At 42.3% G+C, this 12,970-nt stretch overlaps 1 protein-coding gene and 1 pseudogene across 1 annotated transcript in view; one reads left to right on the plus strand and one right to left on the minus strand.

Moving 5' to 3' along the window:
* The window catches only part of CFAP47 (cilia and flagella associated protein 47), a 533,305-nt gene that overhangs the window by 25,312 nt on the left and 495,023 nt on the right, over positions 1-12,970 (plus strand). The window contains exons 7-8 of the mRNA XM_058535621.1: positions 4,787-4,914; positions 7,715-7,950. Of these exons, the coding sequence (XP_058391604.1) occupies positions 4,787-4,914; positions 7,715-7,950 (364 nt within the window). The remainder of the gene's footprint in view (positions 1-4,786; positions 4,915-7,714; positions 7,951-12,970) is intronic.
* LOC131400643 (leucine repeat adapter protein 25-like) lies at positions 8,726-10,525 on the minus strand (annotated as a pseudogene).

Here is a 12,970-nt window from a genome sequence, read left to right on the forward strand (position 1 = left end):
TGAGATAGGTCTGTATTGCTATAAACTTCCCTCTTAGAACCACTTTTGCTGTATCCCATAAATTCTGGCATGTCGTATTTTCATTTTCATTTGTCTCCAGGTATTTTTTGATTTCTTCTTTGATTTCTTCGTTAACCCAGTGGTTGTTCAGTAGCATTTTGTTTAATCTCCATGTATTTGTGTCTTTTCTGATTTTCTTCCTATAGTTGATTTCTAGTTTCATACCGTTGTGGTCAGAAAAGATGCTTGGTATTATTTCAATCTTCTTAAATTTATGGAGACTTGTTTTGTGGCCTAATATGTGATCAATCCTGGAGAATGTTCCATGTGCATTTGAAAAGAACGTGTATTCTTTGGTTTTTGGATGGAATGCTCTGTATATATCTACTAGGTCCATCTGTTCTAGTGTCTCGTTTAAGGCCAATGTTTCCTTATTGATCTTCTGTTTGGATGATCTATCCGTCGGTGTAAGTGGAGTGTTAAAGTCCCCTACTATTATTGTGTTACTGTCTATTTCTCTTTTTATGTCTGTTAATAATTGCTTTATATATTTAGGTGCACCTACATTGGGTGCGTAGATATTTACAAGTGTTATATCCTCTTGTTGGATTGTTCCCTTGATCATTATGTAATGCCCTTCTTTGTCTCTTTTTACAGTTTTTGTTTTAAAGTCTATTTTGTCTGATAGGAGTACTGCTACCCCAGCTTTCTTTTCATTGCCATTTGCGTGGAGTATCTTTTTCCATCCCTTCACTTTCAGTTTGTGAGTGTCTTTAGGTCTGAAGTGTGTCTCTTGTATGCAGCATATATATGAGTCTTGTTTTTTTATCCAGTCAGCCACCCTATGCCTTTTAATTGGAGCATTTAGTCCATTGACGTTTAAAGTAACTATTGATAAGTATGTACTTACTGCCATTTTTTAACTTTTTTTTTGTTTTCTCAGTGTTTTAGTAGTCCTTCTCTGTTCCTTTCTTCTTCTATACAGAATTGATGGTCAGTTTAGTTTGACCTCTGTCTGAAAGCTGTACTCTTTAACTCCCCTCCTCCCTCCTTTTATGTTTTTGATATCATATCTAACCTCTTTTTTGTGCATTTGTATCCATTTCCCTCTTATCATGGAAATAGATAATTTTTCCTATTTGTGGTCTTCTCTTTTCCCCTTAAATCAGTCCCTTTAACATTTCTTGTAGCACTGGTTTCTTGTTGACAAACTCCTTTAATTTTTGCTTATCTGGGAAAATTTTTCTCTCTCCTTCCATTTTGAATGATAACCTTGCTGGGTAGAGTATTCTTGGCTGTAAGTTTTTTCCTTTTAGCACTTTAAATATATCGTGCCATTCTCTTCTAGCCTGTAAGGTTTCTGCTGAGAAGTCAGCTGATAGCCTTATGGGGTTTCCTTTGTACGTAACTTGACATTCTCTTGCGGCTTTTAGGATTCTCTCTTTATCTTTAATTCTGGACATTTTGATTATGATGTGTCTTGGTGTGAGCCTCTTTGGCTTTATCTTGTTTGGGGCTCTCTGTGCTTCCTGTACCTGGATGTCTGTTTCCTTCCTTAGGTTAGGGAAGTTTTCATCTATTATTTCTTGAAATAGATTCTCTGCCACCTTGTCTCGCTCTTCTCCTTCCGGGACACCTATAACACGGATGTTAGTGCGCTTGATGTTGTCCCAGAGGTCCCTTAGACTGTCCTCACTCTTTTTAATTCTTTTCTCTTTTACCTGTTCACCTTGGGTAATTTCTTCTAGTCTTTCGTCCAGCTCACAGATCCATTCTTCTGTATCCTCTACTCTGCTTTTGAGTCCCTCTAATGAATTTTTCATTTCCAGTATTGTATTCGTCATTTCTGATTGGTTCTTTTTTATATCTTCCATTTCTTTGTTGACATTCTCACTGAGTTCATCTATTCTTCTCCCCAGATCAGTGAGCATCCTTAACACTCTTAGTTTGAACTCTCTGTCAGGTAGGTTGCTCATTTCTGTTTCACTTAGTTCCTTTTCTGGGGTTTTGTCCTGTTCCCTTACTTGGAATGTATTCTTTTGCCTCCTCATTTTGCCTCTTTCCCTGTGCTTGTGTCTACGTATTAGGTAGGTCAGCTACGTCTCCTGCTCTTGGCTAGGTGACCTTATGTAAGTGATGCCTTAGGAGGCTTCCAGTGTGCTTCCCTCAGTTCTCAATGTTCCAGGGGTGGCCCCTATGTGGGCTACGTGTGTCCTTCTATTGTGGCCTGTTAGCTCTCCCTGTAGGCACCCAGGGAGCCCGAGTTATGCTCCTGGCCAGCTGTTGTAATGCTCAGCTGCTTGTAGTTGTTGTGGGCCCTTCAGTCTCTTTATCAGGTGTGGGGAGCCCCAGCACAGTTGGCTGTAAGCTCTAATACCACATTTATGTTGCAGTATTTCTTTTAACTAAGTAGGCCCCCAGCGTGGCAGGTTGTTAGGCTCAGGGCCTTACAATTGCTGTAAGCCTCTAGCCTATTAGGTCTCTTGTCAGCTCTCTGAGGATTGCAGCTGGGTGGGGCTGGCCTCAGGCACAGGAGCACCCAATTTTTTCAGGCTTTGGAAGGTGGGGCAAATCTCCTATGTGGGTCTTTGAGAAGCACAAGTCTTCTGCAGCTGACAAGCCCTGTTGCCCACAGGTCCACACACATAGTCAACACAGTCCTGCCCCGTGTGAGCGCCCCGACCTCCCCTAGCGGACCCAGTCTCTCCACGGCGGGAGCCCCACACACTCCACCACCGCCCCACACTCTCCACCCGCTCCTTGTGCACACCCTGCCCCTCTCAAGTCGGCTCAGTTGCCAGGCTGCAGAGAATCCAGTCACCAATCTATGCAGGCCCACAAGTTGCCTGAGGGCTTGTTGTTGTGTGGGGCCAGTCTCTAGGGTGGGCTGCCTGCCCTGGCTGAGCTGGATTAAATCGGTGCTCTACCGGGTGGAGCAGACCCTGGGCTAGCAGGCCTCAGGGAGAACTCCAATGGCGTCTGTGTCAGCACGCTCACACCAGGCCACAACAATGGCCGCCGCCAATGTCCCAGTCCCTGGAGAGGTCTCACCCTTCACCAAGATGCACTCAGGGCCTATTAGGTGAGTCTCTTGTCACCACAGCACTGTGCACCTTTCTTTCTGGTGATTTTAGGATGCTTTCTGGAACGGGTGAGTTTGTGCGCGGGCCCTTTAAGAGCCAGTTTTAGTTTCTTTGTGAACCGGGTTTTCTGGGGCTGCTCCCCAATGTTTTAGTAGCAGGAAAAGTCAGATATTCTGCCACTCGTCTCGATTGTGCTGGGTCCACAGAATGCCCACAGCGGGGGCGCTCCCCGGCTCAGAGCCCTGCGCCTCCAGGGAGGCTGCGTACCTGTGAGCTGCTCCCGGCGGCCGTGAGGCTGGCGGCTTGTGAAGGCGGCGTTTTTCCTCTCCAGAAGGGAGTCTCTGCCTCTTCCACCTCAGTTAGGATTGTCCGTTGTTGCAGGAGTTCCTCTTATCCAGTTTTCATTCTGTCTCAGGGGTAATTTTTCCACGAGTAGTTGTAAATTGGCTGTGTCCACGGGAGGACGAGAGTTCAGAGTCTGCCTACGCCGCCATCTTAACTCCGCCCCCCAGACTTTTAGGACTTTTGCCAATGTATATTCTTCACAATTCCGTGAACTTGGTTTGGTTATTTAATTTGAAAATATATTTGGAAATGTTGTTTTAAATATATAGTGGCAATTTCAACTATACTTGATAGGTTGCACTGTGTGGCAATAACTGATCAAATTGTAAGTATGCTTACCCCTGTTTGTGAGAAGGCAATGTTTAATGTACTTCTCTGTGTGGCAACAGGGACAGTTGGCGATACCAATTGTCTGTTGAAGACTGAGTTGTGTTTTACTTTAAGGAGGGTAATACATCAAGTAATTGCTCTATTTGTACAATCTATAATTGCCTTATTAATCATATCTTCATAGAGGAAATTTTCTCTGGTAAATCTGTAAGATTCTGTTTAATACACAATCTTTGAAATGCTAAATATTCTTTTTCAAGGCAGCATGTTAACTTGATTTGCGAGTCTACTGTAAACTCACAGGTATGAGTATGATTTGAAGCTTACTTAAATGTGTTCTCAACATGCTGTTTGCCTTCCTATGTAATATTTCACATCAGCCTTTTGTGTGCATATTTGAGTATCCACTGCCAAAAAAGCTGACCTCTAGGTAAGACAAGTAAAGATAGCCCATGCACAGGCCTGTGATATAATCCATCTCTATCTTTGATCCTGCTTCTCTTCTTCCCAACTTTCCTTTCCTCTTCTCCTCTGACAAGATTTGGCTGTTGTTCTCCAAATTACTTGTTCTCCTCTAACAAGAATGTGGCTAGCAGTATGTGCTTAGGAGTCCACAGGAGTCCACATATCTTAGATATGTAACAGAGGTTTGCAATTACACTCAGGTGTAAGAAGGACTATTGTGGAGAATTGAACAGTCCTTAGCTGGGAATGAACTCTGCCTGGAAAGAAAATCCTCTACATAGAAAGTGGCATTGGAGCTGGACCTTGACAACTTAGTGTATTTAAATTATTCTTGTCTTGCAAATGTTGTCATGAACTCATTTTTTGGATCTTTACATTTCGTAGCCTTCTTTTGGCAAGTGTCTGTATCAATGCAGTAATTTTGGAAAGTGGTTCACAGTTATATTTTTATTCCTGAACTTTCATCTTTTGGCTTAGATTTAAGGACTGGGTTGATATTCCTTTTTGAGTGGTAATAAACTATCACCTTTGCTTTAAAAATAATTGATTGTAATTTTTTACAGGCTAATCGTTGATGGTAACAAGAATAATGATCCTTCACACAGGCAGGACTATGCTGTCTTTTTGAGATTTGAGTCTGTAGGAAGTAAAGATGGCTTTTTGAGAGATGATATCAATAAAACCATCAAAAGTAAGTGTGAAATGAACATAATCATCACATGTATAGCAGTTTAAATTGTTTAAAAGTTTGTACATCAATATTTGTAGAGGCAATTTAATAAAAATATGTAATTGCTGAATAGGACAAAAATGCACACATTCAAGAGACCTTAAAAAGTATTCTGTGGCTTGTTAAGAAAGAAGTCAACCTCAGAATCATTTGCATAATAATTTTCCAAGTTAGAATTTAGATGACTTTATTATTTGAAAATGACATTAGATAAACATGATGATGTAGAGTTTAAGGAATGAAAAAGGAAAGAAAAAACCAACCTAGCTTCTTTTCCTATGTAAGCCTAGGTTTTCTGTTAGAGATTGATATGGGAACAAATGACCCATTCCATCTCTATCAAACCTTCAGCTCTCTTAGAATCTACTTACAGTAACAGTCAAAGAACAAGACCTAGAGCTCTAGTAAATTGGGTCCAATATCCTGTTACAGGGTATTGATGAGTACATATGCTTTGCAGGCCACATGTCAAGATGCAATACACTTTTACATTCTCAGGTAATACTGGATGGGCTACAGTGAGGACAATGGAACAAGACTTGGAGTTCAGTTTAGCAAGACAGATCAAAGAGAAAATAAAGATATAGGGAGATGAGGGATCAAATCCGGAAAGATGAGCCATGACAAATCAACAGTCTAGAAGATTTGCATGTTGGTATGAGTGATATCATTGAGCAGGGTTGAACTGTGTTCCTAAGGGCAGAAATTGATTGCTCTGTTATCATTTATGTGATGGTTTGTGATATTGAGCTCTGTCAGCTGTTCATAGACAGAACATTTTTTTGAGGCTTGCATTTTAATCTAGTTTTGAATGGCTAGAGATAGAGATGTTAGGTTTGCCTTAAAGTTAATTTAGAATCTAGGATTGGCTAGTAAGATCATCAGTGGAGAAACAGAAATTTGTTTTTTTTGGATTCTAGTTACATTGATCTCTCTGCGAAACTGTTCTTTCACTCAATTAGAGCCTACAATTCATAGTTCCTACCTTCTTTCTAGTATCTCTACAACTTGTCTATGTTATTGCCCAGCTTATATTCCATCATCCATTATTTTAATCACCGTTTTCCACATGCACTTAAATCTCTTGGCCCATCTCCCATAGTAGCTGAGTAGAAAAACTCCAATCTGATTAAATTCAACTCTCAGCCTACTCTGGGTCTGCACCTGGGAAGCTAATTGTGCTGGAGAAAAACACAAAACCCCCATGCTATGGGGTTTCACTATTTAATCTATAATCACTCACCCCAAGTGGGTCCTTTAAGATGTTTGACATTCCTGCTGCATTGCCCCATTCGTTCACTTTCTCACAGTCTGAGATTAATATCATACACCTTCTCTTCTCGCCTCAAACTTCCAATCCTTTCTCCTTCAGCATCACTCCAAGCCTGTAAATATACTAAGCGACCTAGTAGACATTTCCACTTGGATATATACTAGGCATCTCAAATTTCACATGTCCAAAAAACTCCTGGTTTCCCCATAACCTGTCCCTCCTGCGGTCCTTCCTGTCTCAAGAAATGGCAGTTCCATCACTTCAGTTGCTCAGGCCAAAAACCTTAGCATCAACATTTATCATGTGTTCAATTTCCTATTTTACATCCGGTCCGTCGGCAAATTTTGTTAACTCTACCCTCAAGAATGTATCTTAAATCTGACCATTTCTCACCATTCTTCTACTACTCTTACTCAGCCATATTTGGTTCCTTAGGTTTTTTGGAACGTGCCAAGCAAATTCCTACCTTAGAGCCTTTGTACTTGCTGTTCTCTCTGCCTGGAATGCACTTTTCCTGGATTTTTACTTGATTTCCTTCCAGAGTTTCATTATACTTTTGCTCCAATATCTCCCTATCAGAGAGGCCTTTTTGGACTTCCTTGTATAAAAGAGCAGCCCCAAGACATTGTGCTCTGCCTTACCCTTGTAGAGGAGGAAAAATAATTTTTCCTCTACCCTTCTAGGTTCTTAACTGAGATCCCCTATAATAAGACAGATTAAGAGAATAAAAACAAGTTTAATAACACATATACCTTCTGTATATATGAGAGATACCCAAGAAAACTGAGTAAATCCCCAAAATGGCCCAAGCCACCACCTTAAATACCATCTCCAGCTAAAGACAAAAGAAGATGTTGGGGAGCTAGTTATGGGAGGTTATCAGGGAAAGCACAGTAAGCAAGGGCATGGTTATGCAGATTTAAGCCCTTGTCTTCTCCACTGATGAGAGTTTCTAGAGATTTAGAGTCATCCTTCTCTTCCTGGCACAGAGAGGGAGACACTCTTACAAATGGAGACTTCCCTTATAAATGTAAATATCTCTCATAAAAGGGTAACTTCTACTAGGTTTTCAGAGCTTTTCCTGTGACTCCTGTTTCTTAAAAATAATCAGCCTAAAATAATCCTTATGCCAAAGAGGCATATTTTGGGGTTGGCAAATTCTGCTCCACTTCACCCTACGTTTTCTTTTCCCATAGAACTTATCCTCTCTGAAATGCTATATATTTACTTATTAATTTTACTATCAATGTCACCTCACTAAAATGTAAAGTCCATGAGAACAGCAATGTCTATTTTATTTACTGCTGTATCCCTGAGACCTAGAAGAGTACCTAGCACAGAGAAGGCAATTAATAATTTTGTTGAATGAAAGATTGAATGAGCTCCCCATGTCTCATCACGTCTTTTGGATGACACTATTTGGACTGAGCAAATATATTCTGGATTCCCAAAACTTTTTATGTTAAAAAGCTATTATTGCTTTTACAGGTGATCGATTTCAGAAAGTGGAATTAGCACTGACAGGCTCAGGACTTCCTGTCTTATTACAGTTTAATCAAGGAAAGGTCCTAAAGTTTCCACCTTGTTTCATGGGTGAACATTCGGAGATTCGGTGTATTATGCAAAATCAATCCAAATCACTCCCTGTGATGTACCACTTTCCAAAAACTGCACATTTTAAAATTAATCCTAAAAAGGGCAGGATTGATAAAGGATGTACCCAGGTAAGATAATTATTCTATGCTTTCAAATGCCTCAAATAGTTTGTTTGCGAAAATGCCATGCAGAGGATTAAAAACTACATTTTAATAAATTGTATCTCTTCTGTGGCCTAGTTATGAATACTTTTGTATTGGCATTCATACAGTATCCATAATTATTTAAGTGCCTTGCATGAGCCAGGAAAAGCATTTGACACTATAGGGAATTGAAAGAAGTGCAAAACATAGTTACATATTCTAAGAATTTTTATTTTTTTTTCTGAGAGAGTATTTATCTACCTGCCCAGGAGGCTGGCCCCTAAACTTAAATAGACAGCACAGAGCTTTGGCCCTCCTGGCCATGAGTCCGTGAGGGAATGGGTCCTGGAGTCCTTGTGTAGGGCAGTGGAACCCAGGGACCAGAAGTGCGATGCCTTTGAGCCAGCAGCTGCCAATAGCAGCAAAAGGTGAAAAGGAGATGGGAGCCAGGCACTCAACCCAATCCCAGAGACGCCAAGGGGAGTGCAAGATGCTTTGGGCCCCACTGCCAGACTGAAGGTTGGCCAAGCTAGAGATGCACACGTGGGGCAAGTGGAGGTCCAATGCCACGGGCAGAGGCTGTAGCTCAGGTGCCCGCTCCAGTACCAGGTAACCCAAGACAGGAGAGAGGGGGTTGGCAGTTTTGCCTCTGAGGAGCCCAGGCCTCGCCCTCCTGTGAGGTGAGGTGGTATGGGGGAAAGCCGGCACTATAGTCTGAGTGCTCGCTGAGGGGTGCATGCTCCCCCAGCCCCCCAGCTCTTCAGAGGTTGATATGGAAGGCACTCTGCAGCCACTGGTCATGGGCATTGTGCATCTGGGACATAGGGGTGGCTGCTCCTGGGGCAGGCTGGCATCAGGAGGCTCGTCATCATCAGGCCAGCATCAGGTGGGTGGGGGCCAGCATCAGGTGGGTGACAGCTGTCTGAGTGCAGGGAGGATGACAGGTCCTGGCATAGGCTCAGGTCTTGGCATAGGTGCTTGTAGTCCTGGAATGACTTGTACAGGCCCAACAGCTGGTACGGCAGAGGCACGCCCCACCACCTCCTTGCACAGCTTCGCTAGCGGGCTTTGAGTGGGCGGTGCCAGCATGGCTGCGCATGGGTCCCGGATGCGGGCAGGTCCCGGATGCGGGGGGCAGGGCTCAGCTCGTCGCTGATGCGGCTGCGCCGGCTGTAGACACCGCCCAGCTCCCGCCATGAGCCCGGCTCGCGGCGAGCAGAATGCAGAGGCCACGCGCGGTAGCAGCGGAAGCCGGGCCAAGACGCAGCCCGCGCCACGTGGCGCCTCGGCCCAGGGCAGCACGTTTGTGCATGGTTGGTGCGGACAGCGATGCCCTCTGCTTCTCTCCAACGCTCTGCCTGGTAAGAATTTTTTAATGCACTAAGGAAGTGTAAGACGTATATGCAAACAGGTAGGTTCTAAAAAGAATGCAAAATATGTAAAAGAGATCTGTAACAAGGTGATATGGAAATTCAGAGGACAGCGTGTTTACTTCCAGCCAGGTAGAAAGGTCTTCAAACGATAGTAACATATGAGCCAGACCTTGAAGGTTGAGGGCAGTTTTCAAATTTGAAACTGGTGATACTTAACTGGCCTAGGCCTCGTAGTGCTGGTGCAGAGCAGAAAAGTTGAACCCCAAGGCATACCTGTGAGCACCAGGCCAGCTTCTGGATGTCAAGGACTGCTTTTCTCTTTCTCACTACTCGGATAACTCTGCCAGATCCTCTAAACCAGAAGTTGGCTGACTATGGACCATAGGCCAAATCTGGCCTGCAGCCTGTTTTTTTAAGTAAACTGTTATTGGAACATAGCCGTTCTTATTTGTCGACCTATTGTCTGTGGCTGCTTGCACGTGTAGGGGAGGAAGGACTATACTTCTACCCCCTAGTTTCTTCTGGCTAGTCTAAGAATTAAATTGACATGAGACAGAATAACAGGAGAAAATCAAAGTTTAATAACAGGTATACATGGCAGAAACCCAGGAAAACTGAGTAACTCGCCAAAATGGCCAAAGCCACCACCTTAAATACCATCTTCAGTTCAAGACAAAGGAGGATGTTGGGGGTAGTGCTTTGGGACGTCAAAGGAGAGGAAGGCAAATTACGTGGAGATGGAAAAGCAAATGCTTGATAAACAAATGTTTGATGGGCCATCTGTAGACAATGAAACTGGAGAGAGAACATTGATAAAAATAGGCTTGCTAGTGCCTTCCGGTCTATCACACCTAGAGTTATCTATGGTGATAGCTCCTTCCTGGGACAGGCCTTCTCTCTTAAATCTTTTCAGCAGTTAGGGGGAATGTCAAAGTTTCTTCCTGAGTCTTTTGTTCCCAAAAATAATCATGCCAGAGAGACATATTTTGGGGTGGCAAACTCTTATCCCCCACACATGCTACAAAGGCAGACTTGAATAATTGTGAGAGAGTTGTATGGCCCATAAAGCCTAAAATTTTTATGGTCTGGCAATTTACAGAAAAAGTTTGCGGAGCCTTGCTCTAAACAGTAGCAAACACGAGTGCTTTCAGTTTCACCTCAGGTTCTTCATCTTTTCTCCGATGCATAGTGATATGGTTCATAAAGTTATTGATGGAAGCTTTCGCCTAATTGCAATCAAGAACTCTTGTATACATGTTTAAATGCATGCAGCTCATATTTATAACTCTTCCTGTTTCATTAGAATGACTCCCCTTGGGCCAGCCCTGTGGCTTAGCAGTTAAGTGTGCTTGCTCTGCTGCTGGTGGCCCGGGTTTGGATCCCTGGCGCGCACCGACACAGGGCTTCTCCGGCTGTGCTGAGGCCGCGTCCCACATACAGCAACTAGAAGGATGTGCAGCTATGACATACAAGTATCTACTGGGGGGCTTTGGGGGGGAAAAAAAAAAAGAGCCGGCCCCGTGGCTTAGCGGTTAAGTGCACGCGCTCCACTGCTGGCGGCCCGGGTTCGGATCCCAGGCGCGCACGACGCACCGTTTCTCCAGCCATGCTGAGGCCGCGTCCCACATACAGCAACTAGCAGGATGTGCAACTATGACATACAACTATCTACTGGGGCTTTGGGGGGAAAAAAAGGAGGAGGATTGGCAATAGATGTTAGCTCAGAGCCGGTCTTCCTCAGCAAAAAGAGGAGGATTAGCATGGATGTTAGCTCAGGGCTGATCTTCCTCACAAAAAAAAAAAAAAAAAAGAATGACTCCCCTCAAGTTTGGATAGATTTAATCAGTCTTCACAAAATAACAAGAGTTAACCACATTATGCAGAATGTTTTAACCACTTCCTAGGCTTTCTTTAGTCCAAGTCTCTTAAACCTACCAATTCATTTTCTCCAGTAACATGCACATCTTTCAAAACACATCTGATAGCTAAATTCCTAATATAATTTTTAACTCTCTGCATGTTTGGATGTCTCTAGCACTAATAAGTTTCAGAGTATAAAATGTGAATGTAGGAAATGTGGGGGACGCTGGAGAACTCTGACTTCCACAAGCTGGTCAGATAGTTTTTGACTCCTTAGAAGTGTGGTAAGATTATTTTTTTTAAATACCAGCTTTATTGAAGTATAATTCACATATCATAAAATTCACGCATTTAAAGTATGCAGTTCAGTGGTATTTAGTATATTCAGAGTTGTGCAGCCATCAGCACTATCTAATTCCACAACGTTCTCATCACCCCAAAAAGAAACACCTTGCCCATTAGCTGTCTCGCCCCCTGCTCCCCATTCCTCAGCCCCCGGCAACCACTAATCTATTTTCTATTTCTATAAATTTCCCTGTTCTTGACATTGCATATAAATATAATCTAACAATATGTGGACTTTGTGTCTGGTTTCTTTGATTTAGCATAATATTTTCAAGATTCATCAATGTTGGAGTACATATCAGTACCTCATTCCTTTTTATGGCCAAATTATATTCCATTGTATGTGTCAGGGCACGGGAAAATTCCCTTTCTTCCCTTCTTGTGTTCTTATGGCTGGACTAACAATAAAATTGACACAAGACCAGATTAACAGTAGAAAAACCTAGTTTAATACATACGTTTTGGAGATCATAAAGAAATGATACTCGGAGAGTGAACAAAGCAGGCAGTATATATATCTTTTACACAAAGAAACAATAAATTCATGAAGAATTGGCATGACAAAGAAACTTAGGTTTGGGGTACGTAAATAGTGAGGAATTTAAGCAGAGTTTAGGCTTGAGGTAGTAAATTAACAAGATTTGTTTATGCAGACTTCTCTGCCCCGAATTCCCTAGCTCTGGTGATAAGGATACAGGGAGAGCACCTTTCACATGGGAGATTTACTTCCTGCTTTCAGGGGGAACAGAGACAGGAGGGTCAGAATGCCCTTTTTGCTTCTCAAGTAACTTTAATTCAAAATAATCAATATGATATTGTGGGATATTTTGGGGTGGCCTGCCCTGGGCCCCAACATATGGATATACTATCTTTTGTTTATCCATTCATCAGTTGACGGCATTTGAGTTGTTTCCACCTTTTGGCTATTATGAATAATGCTGCTATAAATACTCAAGTACAAGTTTTTGTATGGACCGGTTTTTGTATGTGTGTATGTGTTTTGTACTATAGAAACAACGTATGTAATAAAACAAAAGGAAACTTTAGAAATTTTAATACAGATCAAAGTGCTCTGAAGGGATGTGGCAGTAAATATACAGTTTATATTTGCCCCACACTTCCCCAATTTTATCCTCAACGTTCTTTTTTTTTCTCGGCTTTAGGAGGTATAATTGACAAAGAGGAATTGTATATATTTAAGGTGTACAACTTGATGTTTTGCTATATGTGTACATTGTGAAATGATCACCACAACCAAGCTAATTAACATATTCATCACCTCACATAGTTATGATTTGTTTTTAATGGTGAGAACGCTTAAGATTTGCCCTCTTAGCAAATTTTAGGCGTACAATATAGTTAAATGTAGCCATCATGCTGTGCATTAAACCTCCAGAATTTACTCCTCTTGCATAACTGGAATTTTG

The sequence above is a fragment of the Diceros bicornis genome, chromosome X, assembly GCF_020826845.1.
Source record: "Diceros bicornis minor isolate mBicDic1 chromosome X, mDicBic1.mat.cur, whole genome shotgun sequence".
NCBI classification, from domain to species: Eukaryota; Metazoa; Chordata; class Mammalia; order Perissodactyla; family Rhinocerotidae; genus Diceros; species Diceros bicornis.